The sequence below is a fragment of the Pristiophorus japonicus genome, chromosome 17 (genome assembly GCF_044704955.1).
Source record: "Pristiophorus japonicus isolate sPriJap1 chromosome 17, sPriJap1.hap1, whole genome shotgun sequence".
Taxonomy (NCBI): domain Eukaryota; kingdom Metazoa; phylum Chordata; class Chondrichthyes; family Pristiophoridae; genus Pristiophorus; species Pristiophorus japonicus.
The window spans coordinates 13,423,662-13,442,652 of NC_091993.1; the positions used below are offsets into that span (position 1 = coordinate 13,423,662).

The 18,991-nt window shown below is 43.5% G+C and overlaps 1 protein-coding gene and 1 long non-coding RNA gene across 6 annotated transcripts in view; one reads left to right on the forward strand and one right to left on the reverse strand.

The window, feature by feature from the left end:
* LOC139227560 (uncharacterized) overlaps nt 1-18,991 on the forward strand; it is an 85,191-nt gene that overhangs the window by 63,820 nt on the left and 2,380 nt on the right. The window lies entirely within an intron of this gene.
* atp8b4 (ATPase phospholipid transporting 8B4) overlaps nt 1-18,991 on the reverse strand; it is a 279,883-nt gene that overhangs the window by 37,852 nt on the left and 223,040 nt on the right. For all 5 annotated transcript variants that reach the window (XM_070858401.1, XM_070858399.1, XM_070858402.1 and 2 more), the window contains 4 exons: nt 16,242-16,430; nt 15,935-16,050; nt 5,144-5,308; nt 4,557-4,668 (listed from right to left, as the gene is read on the reverse strand). In XM_070858401.1, coding sequence (XP_070714502.1) covers nt 4,557-4,668; nt 5,144-5,308; nt 15,935-16,050; nt 16,242-16,430 — 582 coding nt within the window. The remainder of the gene's footprint in view (nt 1-4,556; nt 4,669-5,143; nt 5,309-15,934; nt 16,051-16,241; nt 16,431-18,991) is intronic.

Sequence of the window (18,991 nt, forward strand, 5' to 3'; positions counted from 1 at the left end):
TACAGCAAAAGACTTGCATTTTATATTGCACCTCATCCTGTCTGCAAAATGTCTCTTGGATTACTTTTCAAGTGCAGTCATTTTTATCCAGGCAAACGCAGCAGCCAATTTGCACAGCGCAACAGTCCACAAACAGCAGCAAGGCATGTGACCACTTAACCTGTCAGAACAATTGATGAATTGCCAGTTAATTAATAAATGACCAGCTAATCGACCATAATCATTTAATAGTATCCAAAGCAAATCAATTATCCATTTCAGCAGGATTGAGCTGCATTATCTGGCTTGGACTTAAACTATTACAGCTTCTTCATCTGTATATTTTCCACAAATAATCCTTCGAGAATATCTTTCACCGCACCTTAGGTACCCTGTACAATGCCTCACTCTCCCACAGAGAAAACAGGCAACCTGTGTTGAAGCCTCTGCCAGACTTCAGATGACAAGTGATGACAGAATATACTCCAGAATGGAAAGGCCATTTTTATAGTATGGGATATTTATTAACAACACATCTCGATAAACTGATTCCAAACATGAAGACTCTTTTAAAAAAAAACGTACTACCTAATTGTGTTTGGAAGCGTGTATAAATAACTTTGTACCACCAGCACAGTTGCTCACCAACACACATGCTGCTCGCAGAAGACAGGCAAGTAAAGAGTAGAGAGTTATAGAGGAGCTAGATATTTAGCTAGAACGGTCTGTCTAGAATGAGTAAAATCACAAGGAAAACAGACACTGGGTGACAGGAGAGGGTGTTGGGTGGTGCAGTTTATTCAGTGGTTAAAGCGGCCTTCAGCGCACCAGTCTACCATTCCCACTCTCAAAGGATTTTACTTGACTCTGTTGTGGTTGTTATTCGGAGTCTCGTCAATGTGAACTTTGTCTTTTTTGCAATACTTAATTAAAAGGTTAGGCGAACAATCGGAGCTTCTCCCAGTATTCCATGTGTGCTCTTCAGCAACGCCCCCGCTCTTGCCCATTGTCATGTGCCGCTCTTGCCCATTGTCATGTGCTGCTACCAACCAGTCCCAGAATCCTACCTACAGTTGGCACTGTTGGTAACACTTGACTGTGCAGTGGATCAAACTGCTCATTATTATGGGCGCAAAACCAGAAAAATTGCAATGATGGCAGACAAAAACCTAGTACTCATTTTCTGCTTAAGAATGTACACTTTTATTTCAGCAAAGTGGGAGGGGTTACAATGTTGCAGCAACGGTATTGGCCTGCACCCTGAGAGAAAGCCCCCAAATGTCTTTTTCTTTTTAGCAGAAAAAGACAATTAGTTTCGTCACAGAGGATATGATCGGGTTGAGGTGGGGCCTAGACAAAATATATATATAAAACTTAAGATTAAATTAATTTGCATCTTTTTGTTTTAACCAAATATTCATGCAGCATATATAGTGGCACCAAAATGTTCCACATAAATACGGTTGCTTAAATAGGCCTTTTGTTTAAAAGCTACCTCCAACAGTAACAGTACAGCCCTTTCAGAACTTTCTACTGTGTGCATGAACAATGATAGTTCAGGAGTACAAGCAAATCAGAGCAAAAATGAAAGGGTTGTCTTATGAAGAATGATTGAGCAGGTTGGGTCTATACTCATTGGAGATTAGAAGAATGAGAGGGGATCTTATTGAAACATAAAAGATTCTGAAGAGGCTTGACAGGGAAGATGCAGAGAGGTTGTTTCCCCTCGTGAGGGAATCTCAAACTAGGGGGCATAGTTTCAGAATAAGGGGTCGCCAATTTAAAACGGAAATGAGGAGGAATTTCTTCTCTCAGAGGGTCGTGAATCTTTGGACTTCTCTTCCCCAGAGAGCTGTGGAGGCTGGGGCATTGAATATATTTACGGTGGAGATGGACAGATTTTTGAATGATAAGGGAGTCAAGAGTTATGGCGAGCAGGCGGAGAAGTGGAGTTGAGGCCAAGATCAGATCAGCCATGATATTGAATGGTGGAACAGGCTCGAGCGGCCAAATGGCCTACTCCTGCTCCTATTTCTTACGTTTATGTTATGTTTATGTAAAGCAGCTGCTATAACCATTTAGAATATATTAATAATGTATTTATGAAATATTAAGACCTGTTCCTTCCTTCCTGACTCTCAAGTGTATGTGTTTAGCTCTGACTGTACATACCGGCTATATTTGCTACTATATAATAAGCCCCATTTCTTTTCAACATTACCTCAGAAAAAGCTGAATAGCTCGTGTTTTACTTGCTTTTATGTTTTGACATATAAAACATTCAGATTGCCTTAACTGCTTCCAAGAACACTTCTTTGATAGACAGATAGCCCTTGTCTTGACTTTGGGGAGAATGGTCTTGTTAGTTTTATTTTCCCACTAAGCACTCTGTTTTCATGCAGTGTTTGATCTAATGCCACACTTTAGGAAGGATGCGAAGGTCTCAGAGAAGGAGCGGAAAAGATTTACAAGAATGGTTCCAGGAATGAGGGACTTCAGTTACATGCATAGACTGGAGAAGCTGGGGTTGTTCTCCTTGGAATAGAGAAGGTTGAGAGGAGATTTGATCGAGGTGTTCAAAATCATGAGGGGTCTGAACAGAGTAGATCGCGAGAAACTGTTCCCATTGGCTGACTGGTCGAGAACCAGAGGACACAGATTTAAGGTGATTGGCAAAAGAACCAAAGGCAACGCATGAAACAAATTCTTTACGCAGCGAGTGGTTAGGATCTGGAAGGCACTGCGGGAAAGGGTGCTGGAGGCAGACTCAATTGTATCTTTCAAAAGGGAGTTGGATAAGTATCTGAAGGAAAAATAATTGCAGGGTTACGGGGAAAGGGCAGGGGAGTGGGGCCAGCTGAGAGTTGGCACCATTCTATGATTCTAATAGGCCTCACTAAAAGCTAACTGAAACTTCCCAGTAAAGGTGAGTGAGTTTAAACATCAGTCAATCCACAAACACTGAGTTCCTGCCTCAATAATCTCATTTTATCAATGATTTTTTTTTCCTTTCTCACTGATCAACAAACCACATAAAAAGCAGCACAAGAGCGGCATTATTAAATTAGTATTACATTGTTGGACGTGTCTTATCTGGAAAAAGGGAAGCACAACCAGTTCTTTGAAAAGCAGTATGGCATAAGGACAAAGAAAGCTTAAATAAAAAGATCTGTTTGGTTAGATCGGTTTCTGAGAGGTCAGGGAAAGGGTAAATTTATTTTATAATGTTTCAAGGTTTTATTCTGAATCTAACTGTACTTAGCTTTTTCCAGAATTAGGTCATCAACAATAGTGTCATTTTCCTGAGGGACAATCGATACGTCAATTGTCAGGGGAAAGGTATTGCCTCTGTATGTAACATGAGATAAATCTAATGTGTCTAGCCTCTAGGTCACAAAAGCCATGTACTACCTTGAAAAGTGCATACAGTGACAATTCAATCTTCCAGTTTGGTTAACACATATTAACAAAGCTGTCACACTTCAATATGCTGTACCATGATCATAAATCCAATTTATTTCACACATAAACCATCTACATAAGGTAATACTGTGTTACACTCTCACTACGAGATTGCATTTGTGCTTCAACAATTGTTCATATTGGAAGATTACATCAGGTTCATGGCCCCATTAAAGCTTCAAGCTGCAAGTCCTCAGGGTGTCATCTCTCAATGTGACTCAACTGTAGTGGCCAAGCCACACATACCGAGTTTTCTCCAATATCACCAACACCGCGGGCACAGGCACGTTGGCAATGATGCAAGGCCTTTGCAACTGGGCATTCAGAAGATACCAGAACACCCACCATGCATTGGCAGTCGAAGCAGATCAGAAAACGTTATAGTGATTCACCAATGCATCATTCCTCAACCGAAGTCCGGCTCATTCTGGTGTGGACCAGCTGCAGTCTCGATGTGAGTAGCTAAGTCACAAGGCACAGTGGATCATGGAGCAGTTACTCCATCTCCAGACCACCAGCTGCAGTCTCGGTGGAAGCAACAAAGTTGGAAGCAGTATGGAACTGGTCAGTCCATTGTGAGATTTTTGCACCTTGCTTATGATTGCAGTGGCATAAAAGTCCGATTACTCCAAATTCTTTGAGGAATTTTTTTTTAATGCTAAGCCAAGATCTTGGTCTGTGGCCTAAGGTGCAGGACACTATTGAAGTCGAAGAGAGCAAACTAGAGTGAAAGATAGGTCCGTAAATCAAGATGAAGCATAAAGATAAAGATAAAGAATTAACTTTGAAAATTGAATTTCAATAGAAAGCATACATTGCAACAACAATCAGTTGGTTACCACAGAGCTGTTACAAGAACAAAATAGCCCAATATCAGTGAAATACAAAATATATTGCAATCCATTGAGGTGAATTGTACATTTCCCAGCCAAACATTGATTTATCTGGGCTATTTGGCTAAGGAAGCATCTGATTTTTCTCACATTTTACCAATTCTTTCCACTGCCTTTAAATCAGTGCAGCAGTTTTCAGTATCACAGCAATAGACTTAGTTGCACAGAAAGCAGAAATTAAAATAGTCTTTTGTTAAATGACGAGGTCACCATGTACGATACCTTCCTTATCTCCGGTCAGTACCCAAATCTTAATATTGGCGAGGGTGAGGTTGGCAATTGTGTCAGGAACCCCTTCTTGTAATTTGTCTTCTACTGCAGTGGCACCTAGTAACTAAACAGAGTTATGTACACAATTAATGAAAAGTTACAGATTAACATTGGTTTGGTATTAAACTTTTGTAGATAGAATAATGATTAGTATTTTACAGACTTCATGATTAGATATTCTGTAGTTTCAAAATTTTCCTATAGGTTAGTTTCCAAAATCAATGAATGGAACGGTTCACACTTAGTAATTAATTATAAAGTATCTTCAAATTATCTGCATTATAAAATGTTGTATTGCTTTCTTAAGAAATCAACCATACAATTGAAGCTGCTCTTAAAATGTACCCAAAGCCTTAAATTGCTCTAAACAGAGTAATTGTGGAAGACAACCTGGTCAGTGTCAAAAAATGAGATGACCAATGTATTGTGCTACGAGAGTGGTCACTTATATAAAATGTAGTGTTAAATTTCCTAAGTCACAATCATCATGCATTGTGGTTCGCTGGAATGTGACAAATGAACCTTCTGATTGGTCATACCATCATGTCCTGTTCAATTTCTTCGTAAACTGCAGAAAGTTTTTCATCACGGTTATCCAACGCAGTGCTGGCATGATGGTGCATTTTTTGCCACTTATTAAAGTAACCTTCATCCAGGTCTTTGTAGGCAAGCACTAATGTCCGCAGCCCTTCCCCTGCAAATTCCTGTGTGAAAAAAAATCACATCAAGAATTAATTCAGCAGTCTGAAGAGCAGAAATTTAAGAGTTGGGCCTGGAATTACTGGAAGCCTTCTGAAAGGCCCCGGAAGCTCTGGGGTTCCGTGTGCAAAAAAACCCAGAGCCTGCAGTTGGTCAAGTTTCACTTCCACTGCAAAAACACTGTAGCTGGCGCAGAGTTGGGCTATTTGCCCACAAAACCCTTTGGCCTTCTTTTACCAGTGTAAGGGTTAAAATAAATAAAACATAGATACATTTAAAATTAGTTTAAGTAAATTTTGGCCCATTTTAAAATGTTTACTTTTATTTTAAATTATTTTAAACTTGGGAATATTTATTTTTATTTAAGTGGTGCGAATTCTTATTTATTTGGGGATTTCTAACATGCTTATGGGGATTCTGTACGTAAATAGAATTCCTAACATCATCATCATAGGCAGTCCCTCGGAGTCGAGGAAGACTTGCTTCCACTCTAAAAATGAGTTCTCAGGTGACTGAACAGTCCAATACGAGAATCACAGTCCCCGTCACAGGTGGGACAGACCGTCGTTGAGGGAAAGGGTGAGTGGGACTGGTTTGCCGCACGCTTTTTCCGCTGCCTGCGCTTGCCCTGGGAGGACAGACGCACCAACATTAGTGTTCTCGACCAGGCCAACATCCCCAGCATTGAAGCACTGACCACACTCGATCAGCTCCGCTCGGCAGGCCATATTGTTCGCATGCCTGACATGAGAATCCCTATAAGCATAATGGGAATCGTCCTTTTTGATTGGTTGACCGCGACTACGTGATCCCAGGGACGCTTGCAAACTGTGTGCGCCCCTGGGATCCATGGGCCTTTACGCAGGGGTACGCCCGCAGGCCCGAGAAGGGAGCTCTCTGTAGCTATGGAGCCAGGAGGCGAGGACGGAAATATTTCATGGGTCGGGGGCATACTCCGGAGGTACGCCTCAGATGGCAAAATTCAGGGCCATCATCATTTATGGGGCAGCTGGTAAGTTACTTTTAGACTGCTGCATTTTCAAGTGGCAAATCAACTTTGAATTCCAGGGCGGGAGAGGAGGGATGGGCAATGGGTTGAGAATCAGTGGGATGAGAAAAGAGGGGGCGAGGGAAGAGTGGAGAGAGGAGAGGGAAGCATTTATATCGTGCTCGTTTGCATCATTCAGGGAAGTCTTCAACTGTTTCACATAGAATGAATGACTTTGAAGTGCGGTGATTACCATTGCATATAGCATCAACCTTGGTCAAAAGGAATGACTCGAAGACACCAGCAATCACACAGAAAGTGGTCTTTGTATCACTTGAGGATTACATGGAAAGTCAAGCTTGTAAAATTTACTGTTGTTTTGGATTCCAATTACATTAGAGATCACAAATGATCTTCAGAATATAATGGAAATTACATTACATTCGAGGATGCTGCCTGGAATAGAGAATCTTAGCTGTGAGGACAGATTGGATAGGCTGGGTTTGTTCTCCTTGGAACAGAGGAGGTTGACAGGAGACCTCATTGAGGTGCATAACATTTTGAGGGGCCTGGATATACTGGATAGCAAGGACCTATTTCCCTTGGTGGAAGGGTCAATTACATAGAAACATAGAAAATAGGTGCAGGAGTAGGCCATTCGGCCCTTCGAGCCTGCATCACCATTCAATAAGATCATGGCTGATCATTCACCTCAGTGCCCCTTTCCTGCTTTCTCTCCGTACCCCTTGATCTCTTTAGCCGTAAGGGCCATATCTAACTCCCTCTTGAATATATCCAATAAACTGGCATCAACAACTCTCTGCGGTAGGGAATTCCACAGGTTAACAACTCTCTGAGTGAAGAAGTTTCTCCTCATCTCAGTCCTAAATGGCTTACCCCTTATCCTTAGACTGTGTCCCCTGGTTCTGGACTTCCCCAACTTCGGGGACATTCTTCCTGCATCTAACCTGTCCAGTCCCGTCAGAATTTTATATGTTTCTATGAGATCCCCTCTCATCCTTCTAAACTCCAGTAAATAAAGGCCCAGTCGATCCAGTCTCTCTCATATGTCAGTTCTGCCATCCCAGGAATCAGTCTGGTGAACCTTCGCTGCACTCCCTCAATAGCAAGAACGCCCTTCCTCAGATTAGGAGACCAACACTGAACACAATATTCCAGGTGAGGTCTCAATAAGGCCCTGTACAACTGCAGTAAGACCTCCCTGCTCCTATACTCAAATCCCCTAGCTATGAAGGCCAACATACCATTTGCCTTCTTCACCGCCTGTTGTACCTGCATGCCAACTTTCAATGACTGATGTACCATGACGCCCAGGTCTCGTTGCACCTCCCCTTTTCCTAATCTGCCGCCATTCAAATAATATTCTGCCTTCGTGTTTTTGCCACCAAAGTGGATAACCTCACATATATCCACATTATACTTCATCTGCCATGCGTTTGCCCACTCACCGAACCTGTCACACTGCCACCCAGCTTAGTGTCATCTGCAAACTTGAAGATATTACACTCAATTCTTTCATCGAAATCAATGATGCATATTGTAAATAGCTGGGGTCCCTGCGGCACCCCATTAGTCACTGCCTGCCATTCTGAAAAGGACCCGTTTATCCCGATTCTCTGCTTCCTGTCTGCCAACCAGTTCTCTATCCACATCAGTACATTACCCCCAATACCATGTGCTTTAATTTTGCATACCAATCTCGTGTGGGACCTTGTCAAAAGCCTTTTGAAAGTCCAAATACACCACATCCACTGATTCTTCCTTGTCCACTCTCCCAGTTACATCCTCAAAAAATTCTATAAGATTTGTCAAGCATGATTTCCCTTTCATAAATCCATGCTGACTTGGACCGATCCTGTCACTGCTTTCCAAATTCGCTGCTATTTCATCTTTAATAATTGATTCCAACATTTTCCCCACTACTGATGTCAGGCTAACCGGTCTATAATTACCCGTTTTCTCCCTCCCTCCTTTCTTAAAAAGTGGTGTTACATTAGTTACCCTACAGTCCATAGGAACTGATCCAGAGTCGATAGACTGTTGGAAAATGATCACCAATGCATCTAGTATTTCTAGGGCTACTTCCTTAAGTACTCTGGGATGCAGACTATCAGGCCCTGGGGATTTATCGGCCTTCAATCCCATCAATTTCCCTAACACAATTTCCCGCCTAATACGAGGGGGCATAGGTTTAAGGTGGTTGATGGAAGGTTTAGGGGTGGATTTGAGGGGAAGCTTCTTCATGCAGAGGGTTGTGGGGGTCTGGAACTCACTGCCTGGAAAGGTGATAGAGGCAGAAACCCTCATCACATTTAAAAGGTGCTTGGATGGGCACTTAAGGTACCGTAACCTGCAGGGTTACGGACCTAGAGCTGGTAAATGGGATTCGACTGGATAGCCTCTTGTTGGCTTCAGGGAATCTAATATGGCCAGAGTGATCTTCTGGACTAGTTTCAATCGCCTGGATAGGTCGGAGAGGAATTTTCCCAGATTTTTTCCCCCCGATTGGCCTGGGTTTTTAATCTGGTTTTTTGCCTCTCCCAGGAGATCCATATGGCTCCGAGTGGGGTGGAGTGTAAAATGTTACGATACATGGGGTGCCGCAGTTGTGTGGGGCGGACTGGTTGGGCTGGATGCTCGTTACCTGTCCGCCATTGTTCATTGTTCACAGGTTTATATGTAACCTTCAGGGCTGCTGACCGAGGGCCGTGTGGCTCTTTGTCGGCCGACGCAGACACGATGGGCCGAAATGGCCTCCTTCTGCGCTGTAAATTTCTGTTTCTATTCACCATTGAAACTGAATCAAATCAATGTAAATTGAATTTTAAGCTGATTCTGTTTGGGCAGTTTTATGCCAGTTCATGCGAATCATCTCAGGAATCCTTTTATTCCCATTAGCGATAAATACATCTGCTCTAATAATGCAGGGAAGTAAAGATTATTTGGTGCCCAATACACAAATCATACTTTATCAAGCTGCTGGCACATATTGTAATCAAATTTGATCATGAAAAGTGAAAGCCTTTATTAACCATTTCACATCAAGTCATTGCTCAGTGAAAGCCACGTTACTGAAATATCTTAACGCAGTTGGGTTGCTTAGAGCCAACAATAATTTCAAATAGAGAGCACAATGCATTTGTGTTAATATTAAACATATGGTTGCAAATCAAGCCTGCTACAAATTTATTATTTTAATCGGAGGTGTCTATGTGTGTGTATGTATATATATATAATATATATACACACACACACAATATATATAGATCATTCTGCAGCAGCTATTTATAAATCACCTGGAGTGTTTAATATTACTACTTGTGATGTTCAAAACAAACTCAATTTTGAAAAAATATGCAACTCCAGATAAGATTTTGGAAATGCAAATCCTTTTTAAGTTTGTGTATATTTTTTGTCCACCGAAACACAAGATAGCTCACTAACACACAAAAACTCTTCCATCTAATCCTGTTTTTAAATGAAACCCAAGTTTAAATGACTAAAGGCCTCGCTCTTGCACAAACTTTGTTCAATAAAATGCAATACACCAAAATGCTGAGACAAGCGCCAAGGAGAAGGCATTGACAAACCCCACACCGCTGTAGGAAAAGGAGAAATCAGATAGAAGTTTAAATTGGTAGGGTGCAGATTTTCCATTGCACTACACGTGCCCCGATAACCCTGGTCAGGAAGCAATAGATAACTTTGTACTCAACATTTTGCATCAAAGTGACAGAGTTACACGGTGTGAGAGGGAGTTCCACAGGCTGGTGTAATGGAGTGAAATCTCACAACACCTTGCTGTGAGGACTAGTTGAATTGATGAAGAATCTTCAGGTGCATCAGTTGTCTTGCTACCACAAACAGTGGGGGTCTGAGATAAGCATAAACGACTCTTGTGCTTCTCTTCACTTGTGATTCTGTAGAAGGCCAATGTTGTGCAAGGTTGACGCGAGCATGGAGTATGTTATCTCATTTAAACCACTGGTCTCTGAATCACAGACAGGAAGTAATGCGTTTTCTCTGCAGCCTACCAAAACAGAGCACCATTATCCAGTAAGGTTATCGGTCTTGCAGCCAGCACATTTTTTATTTGTTCTTGGGATGTGGGCTGCGCTGGCAAGGCCAGCATTTATTGCCCATCCCTAATTGCCCTAGAGAACCGCTGCAGTATGTGTGGTGAAGGTACTCCACACAGTGCTGTGAGGGAGAGTTCCAGGATTTTGACCCAGTGAAGATGAAGGAATGGCCGATATATTTCCAAGTCAAACTTGGAGGGGAACATGGAGGTGATGGTGCTGCCTTGTCCTTCTAGGTGATAGAGGGCGCAAGTTTGGGAGGTGCTTTCAAAGAAGCCTTTGCGAGTTGGTGCAGTGCATCTTTTACATGGTACACATTGTAGCCACGGTGCACTGGTGGTGGTGGTGGTGGAGGGAGTGAATGTTGAAGGTGGTAGATGGGGTGCCAATCAATCGGGCTGCTTTGTCCTGGATGGTGTCGAGCTTCCCGAGTGTTACCAACAGTGACAAAAAGTGGAAAACTTTGTCAGTGATTCTCACTTAGCTACCAGTTTTTCAAGTAGTCCTCTTCATTTCCCCACTTGAGTATTGTTTACAGGCAATTACCAAGAAAATATTTTGTAACTATTGAGCTTGTAGAGTAGAGGTGGGTAGATAACATCACAGTCAATCTTTCCCGACAGTTATTGACTTGTCTTCTCAGCACTGAAGCAAACACACCATTCAATCACCTCCCGCCTGTCCATATCTGCCTACATTGATTCACTTCCTGCCAATTGTAGACTGCAGTGTGATCAACAAGGGCATTAACTACCTGGTGCACGTCATGGAAAATGGTGCAGAAAAATAGGGTTTTTGTTCAGACGCATATTCTTAATGAGCCATGTAGGTGTTCCAATAAGATAACAAACATCCACTCAAGATGGCCGACTCGTGGCAACATTTGATTAGGTCATATGCCCAGTTAAGTCATTCACCAAATATGCTGCTGGAGCCAACTTAATAACCCAAGACAATGCCCGATCAGAGGTTTCAGAGATATCGAAGGCAACTGCTCGGATCTGATGTTGGACCTCGAGAAGATCACTCCATTCTAGACTATAAGACCATAAGTGATAAAGGCTGATTAACTTGCTGTAAAGCCAGATAGCATGTTTAACAGCTTCTCATTCACTGTGGTTTCCATGAAGCCAGGTATGATTGGATGTAGAGATACTGGTTTGTAGTTATTGAGGGTCTGGCTTTGATCCCTCTTGCTGTGTGTGAAGGCTGGCTGGTTCCGAGGCCAGGGATAAGGTTGCTAGGTAGATAAAATGATTAACGTAAAACCTTATTTATCATTAAATGATGTGCAGACAGGCCTGAGAACACAGCCTCCCACCCCTCACACACCAAGTGATGTGAATACATTAACAATGTAAAAGAAAATTAATGGTGTTCTTCTCTTCCAGGTTACTTATCAGGAACCCTGACAGACAGTCTAGAATATGTACTTAGCAGTCACTAAAACTGTTCAGATTAAAAACAAAGTTGCTCTATGAACACCAAGTAAGAGCAGGATGATGGAAACATGAATTCCCACCACCCCATCCACAAAACACTATTTGGATTATTTTCACTGTTTTATGACGGTTCATGCCAAATGCAATTCTGAGTGCAAAATATCTTGTTTTTCGCTGTCATGAAGATTAGTAGTGCTATTTAATTTTATTTTAAAGCTCATCTTTAGGACAGAGCGTGACAATGAAAAACAGGCTCAAGGCAACATAAAGTTTTAATGAGGGTCATTGCCTCCAAACTCTCAGCAATATTATTATTGCTCCAGTGCGCCAGTGCAGCCTTCGGACGCCTGAGGAAGAGCGTGTTCGAAGACCAGGCCCTCAAATCTGGCACCAAGCTCATGGTCTACAGGGCTGTAGTGATACCTGCCCTCCTGTATGGCTCAGAGCCATTGACCATATACTGTAGACACCTCAAGTGGCTGGAGAAATACCACCAATGATGTCTCCGCAAGATCCCGCAAATCCCCTGGGAGGACAGATGCACCAATGTCAGTGTACTCGATCAGGCCAACATCCCCAGCACCGAAGCATCATAGGCAGTTCCTCGAAATCGAGGAAGACTTGCGTCCACTCTAAAAGTAAGTTCTCAGGGGACTGAACAGTCCAATACGGGAATTACAGTCTCTGTCACAGGTGGGACAGACAGTCGTTGGAGGAAAGGGTGGGTGGGGAGTCTGGTTTGCCGCACGCTCCTTCCGCTGCCTGCGCTTGCTTTCTGCACGCTCTCGGCGACGAGACTCGAGGTGCTCAGCACCCTCCCGGATGCTCTTCCTCCACTTAAGGCGTTCTTTGGCCAAAGACTCCCAGGTGTCGGTGGGGATGTTGCACTTTATCAAGGAGGCTTTGAGGGTGTCCTTTGCCCACCTGGGGCTCACTTGTGGTGCAAGAGTTCAGAGTAGAACGCTTGCTTTGGGAGTCTTGTGTCGGGCTTGCAAACATTGTGGTCCACCCAACGGAGCTGGTCGAGTGTGGTCAGTGCTTCGATGCTGGGGATGTTGGCCTGATCGAGGACACTGACGTTGGTGCGTCTGTCCTCCCAGGGGATTTGCAGGATCTTGCGGAGACATTGTTTGTGGTATTGCTCCAGCGATTTGAGGTGTCTGCTGTACATAGTCCACGTCTCAGCCATATAGGAGGGCGGGTATCACTACAGCCCTGTAGACCATGAGCTTGGAGCTAGATTTGAGGGCCTGATCTTCGAACACTCTCTTCCTCAGGCGACCGAAGGCTGCACTGGCGCAATAATAATAGTTACAACTGACAAACCAGCAATAATGCCCGAGGAAACCTGTGCTGCATTGTGATCAGTAAAACAATGCGAAGGAACAACACACAGTATGCTAGTTGACACGATTTGTCACTTTTCTGAGGCCTACTTGCCATGGTTCCACTCAACAGTAACATTTACTCCTTTGTTTCCATGAGGTCCTGCAATGCAGAACAGATGAGACTTAACCATGGCAAAGATGATCCACAAAGTCAAACACTTACCCAAATCTGCTACCAAGCTACCGTGGCAATATATTTTCATCCTGTGAACATCAATTTTGTAAACAGGTAGAGGCCTAAATTCAACATCGTTGTACCCATTTTACAGGCGTTAACGGAGAGCAACAATAATCAACGTTCACCCTAATTCTTTTGGAGTGCGCGGGCTCTTTAGCGGACTCTGCAGGCCCTATCCAAAATGTTGCGCGTGCGCGAAACGGCCCCTTAAAAAGCCAGTGATCGCCCTGCACGGGAATACTGACAATAACCTGTTTAGCAGGGCAGAGGCCTGTGCCAAAACGGCACGGGTGTTCGAGCCACTGCTAAATTGGTCAGGCCTTTTTTTTTAAAAAAGGCGGTTTTGGCAGCTACCTGATCTGAGCGCAGGCCTGATTTTAATCTTGAATTGAGGCCAATGTGCCCATTTCAGACCCAGACTCCCACATTCGGTTAGGCAGAGTCAGCATGGATTTATCAGGGGAAGTCATGTTTGACAAATTTGCTCGAACTCTTTGAGGATGTAACGAACAGGGTGGATAAAAGGGAACCAGTGGATGTGGTGTATTTGGACTTCCAGAAGGCATTTGACAAGGTGCCACAAAAAAGGTTACTGCACAAGATAAAAGTTCACGGGGTTGGGGGTAATATATTAGCATGGATAGAGGATTGGCTAACGAACAGAAAACAGAGAGTAGGGATAAAAGGTTAATTTCTCGGGTTAGCAATCAGTAAACAGTGGGGTGCCGCAGGGATCAGTGCTGGGACCCCAACTATTTACAATCTATATTAACGACTTGGAGGAAGGGACGGAATGTAACGTAGCCAAGTTTGCCGACGATACAAAGATGGGAGGAAAAGCAATGTGTGAGAACACAAAAAATCTGCAAAATGACATAGACAGGCTAAGTGAGTGGGCAAAAATTTGGCAGATGGAGTATAATGTTGGAAAGTGTGAGGTCATGCACTTTGGCAGGAAAAATTAAAGAGCAAGTTATTTAAATGGAAAAAGATTGCAAAGTGCTGCAGTACAGCGGGACCTGGAGGTACTTGTGCATGAAACAGAAAAGGATAGTATGCAGGTACAGCAAGTGATCAAGAAGGCCAATGGAATCTTGGCCTTTATTGCAAAAGGGATGGAGTATAAAAGCAGGGAAGTCTTGCTACAGTTGTATAGGATATTGGTGAGGCCACACCTGGAATACTGTGTGCAGTTTTGGTTTCCATATTTACGAAAGGATATACTTGCTTTGGAGGCAGTTCAGAGAAGGTTCACTAGGTTGATTCCAGAGATGAGGGGGTTGACTTATGATGAAAGGTTGAGTAGGTTGGGCCTCTACTCATTGGAATTCAGAAGAATGAAAGGTGATCTTATCGAAACATATAAAATTATGAGGGGGCTTGACAAGGTGGATGCAGAGAGGATGTTTCCACTGATAGGGGAGACTAGAACTAGAGGGCATAGAATAAGGGACCGCCCATTTAAAACTGAGATGAGAAGAAATTTATTTTCTGAGGGTTGTGGATCTGTGAAATTTGTTGCTTCAGAGAGCTGTGGAAGCTGGGACATTGAATAAATTTAAGACTGAAATAGACAGTTTCTTAAACGATAAGGGAGTAAGGAATTATGGAGAGCGGGCAGGGAAGTGGACCTGAGTCCATGATTGGATCAGCCATGATCGTATTGAATGGCGGAGCAGGCTCGAAGGGCCGTATGGCCTACTCCTGCTCCTATTTCTTATGTTTTTATTTGTTTAGACCGGTCAGAGTTCGCGATGCGCAAGCTCCGCCTAGCATTTCCTGGTCTTGAGCTGCCGAACCAGCGACCCTCAAAAGGTCCACTGGAGGCCCCTCACAAAAAAATACAAAATATCTGTGATTTATGGAATCAAAAGGAGGAGTGATCCTCCTAGCTCCACAAAACCACCGCAGATCACTGCCAGCCTCACCTCCCCCAGCCCTGTGAGACTTATCTGTGGACCTTGGCACCATCCGAAATTTGTTCGGCCCCGAGAGGCGAGCTGTGTCGGGACGTCTGATTGGCGCTCACAGCTCGCCTAAATTATGAACATGAGGCCCGTGGACTAATTTAATTTGGTCTTTGGGCCTCTCCATTCTGGTGTGCCGTCACTGTCAGAATCATGTCCGATTTTTTAACCAATAAGGGAATTAAGGGTTACGGGGAGCGGGCGGGTAAGTGGAGCTGAGTCCACGGCCAGATCAGCCATGATCTTGTTGAATGGTGGAGCAGGCTCGAGGGGCTAGATGGCCTACTCCTGATCCTAATTCTTATGTTCTTGTTCTTATGTTCTTATGGGACGCTAACAAATTTAGGATTTGTCGTTCCTAACTCCTGTGCATTACAAAGGAATTTCTACATAGAATTATTGGTTTGAATGAAGTATAGGATATAAATGAAAGCAGAATCCAAGAGCATTAATGTTACCTTAGTTTTATTGCGACAGTGTCTTATCAGGTCATGGTTAATCATCATGTTTTTCATTAACCTAACCCAATAACTAATGAAAACATATAAAGAAGAGAAGAGGCACTTACACTGAGATGGTCTGAGGTCGTACACATCAATGCTTCATTCGATGGATGAAGTCTTTCAAACAAGATGGTATCAGCTCCCTTTGAGTAAAGCCTTATTTGTCCTTCAGGATTTCTAACTAAAACACAAGATAACTTAAAGTCACCAATAAAGATATCAATGCTGAAAAATAAACACAGGCAAACTTAAATTTCATTCAGATCACGTCTGTTGTTCGAAAAGATGAAAGTGAGACAGGGACAATAATCATTTTAGAAAAAAAAACAGAAATGTACCAGAGATTATAATTTGTTCATGTACTCAACCCACCGATCACTGACATCCTCTTTCGCACGTTGTTAAAATCCAAAATGGCCAGCAATTGATACACGACAGGCTTGCCCATCTCATTCACGGTGATGGTCTCTGGAGTACGGGACCGGAAAACAAAGCCAAAGTTTCGTGCAGCTGTGACCAATGCTCCTTCGTCAGGTGACTGGGCTTGGTACAGGAGTTCGCCTGCAAACAAAATCAAAGCGCGGGTTATCAATGCTTCACATTTGACGGCCATTTAAAAAAAAAACAAATAACGATAAGGGAATAAGGGGTTATGGAGAGCGGGCGGGGAAGTGGACCCGAGTCCATGATTGGATCAGCCATGATCGCATTAAATGGTGGAGCAGGCTCGAGGGGCCATATGGCCTATTCCTGCTCCTATTTCTTATGTTCTTATGACACCTAGGTTGCGAACAGTCTGGTTTAGCCTCAGATAGATGCTAGGGAGAGGGATGGAGTCGGTGGTTAGGGAATGCAGTTTGTGGCGGGGACCAAAGACAATGGCTTCAGTCTTGACAATATTTACTTGGAGAAAATTTCTGCCTCATTTAGACAGTCTGCTGATAATTTAAAGTCATTGTTAACACTACAAAGGTGAATTAAGCAAGTAAATGATACAATGTGGGAATTTAATGCTAACAATATTGGGGCTGAATTTGCAGCTCCTACGCACACGCCCGTCGGGATCCCGCAAGTTCCGGGTTAGGCATGCACTGCACAAGCGCCTAAACCCAGAACTTGCGATCGGTCAAGAATCCGCTTGACATCGTACGAATCTAAGAGAAATGGGCATTCACTGGCCAGAGAGTTGTCCAACTTCTGCCCAGCGAGTATCCGTGAAATTCTTCTGCCTGGTAAAAGCATAAGGCGCAAGACCTGCTTTTATCAGCATAAGACTTTTAAAAGGACAGAAAAATAAAAAAAGTCAATAATGTAAACATTTAAAAAGCTGTGAAATAAGGCAAGTTTATTTTTAGACCCTTTAAAATATGTACATTTATTTTTCAAAAAATAAAATTGTTTTAAATAATTAATCAAATTCCCCTTTGATTAATTAAAAAAAATGTATTTTCAGTGTTTGTGTATTCCCATTCATACTTCTGGTGATTCTGTATATATGGAACTCACCACAAGTATGAATGGGAATCCCCCTCCACCACTTCTCTCGATCCCTCCACAGTCTCTAAATTGTCAGACTGCTTGTCTCACATCCAGTACTGGATGAGCAGAAATTTTCTCCAAGTAAATATTTGTCAAGACTGAAGCCATTGTCTTTGGTCCCCGCCACAAACTGCATTCCCTAACCACCGACTCCATCCCTCTCCCTAGCATCTATCTGAGGCTAAACCAGACTGTTCGCAACCTAGGTGTCATAAGAACATAAGAAATAGGAGCAGGAATAGGCCATATTCCTGCTCCACCATTTAATGCGATCATGGCTGATCCGATCATGGACTCAGGTCCACTTCCCCGCCTGCTCTCCATAACCCCTTATTCCCTTATCGTTTAAGAAAATGTCTATTTCTGTCTTAAATTTATTAAATGTTCCAGCTTCCACAGCTCTGTGAGGCACCGAATTCCACAGATCCACAAGCCTCAGCGAAGAAATGTCTCCTCATCTCAGTTTTAAATGGGTGGCCCCTTATTCTAAGATTATGCCCTCTAGTTCTAGTTTCCCCCATCAGTGGAAACATCCTCTCTGTATCCACCCCGTCAAGCCCCCTCATAATCTTATACGTTTCGATAAAATCACCTCTCATTCTTCTGAATTCCAATGAGTAGAGGCCCAATCTACTCAACCTTTCATCATAAGTCAACCCCCCCCCCCCCCCCCCATCTCCGGAATCAACCTTGATATTTGACCTTGAAATGAGTTTCCGGCCACGTATCTGCGCTATAACTAAAACCGCCTATTTCCACCTCTGTAACATCGCTCACTTGCTCCCCTGCCTCAGCTCATCTACTGCTGTAAAACTCATCCATGCCACTGTTACCTCTGGATTTGACTACTCCTGGCTGTTCTCCCATATTCTACGTAAACTTGAGGTCATCCAAAACTCGGCAGCCCGTGTCCTAACTCGCACCAAGTCCTGATCGCCCATCACCCCCTGTGCTCGCTGACCTACATTGGCTTCCGGTTAAGCAATGCCTCAATTTCAAAATTCTCATCCTTGTTTACAAATCCCTCCTTGGCCTCGCCCCTCCCTATCTCTGTAATCTCCTCCAGCCTCACAATTCCACGAGATGTCTGCGTCCGCAAATTCTGACTTCTTGAGCATCCCTGATTATAACTGCTCAACCATTGGTGGCCGTGCCTCCAGCTGCCTAGGCCCTAAGTTCTGGAACTCCCTTCCTAAACCTCCCTAGCTCTCTTTCCTCCTTTAAGACGCTCCTTAAAACTTACCTCTTTGACCAGCTTTTGGTCATCTGCCGTAATTATTTATGTGGCTCGGTGTCAAATTTATTTGTTTTATCTTACAACACTGTTGTGAAGCGTCTTGGGACGTTTTATTACGTTAAAGGCGCTATATAAATACAAGTTGCTGTCTGATTGGTTGGACCGGCCCACATGATCCCAGGGACGCGAGTGAAGCTCTTATCCCTAGGGTACGTGGGTCTCTCTGCAGGCCTTCGCGGAGAGGCCCGGGAGCACGGGTCTCTGAACCTCCCGCATCACCAGGTAAGTTTGTAGATTTTTTTCAGGTCGGAGGCATCCGCCCGCGGGAAGCCTCCGACCGCAATTT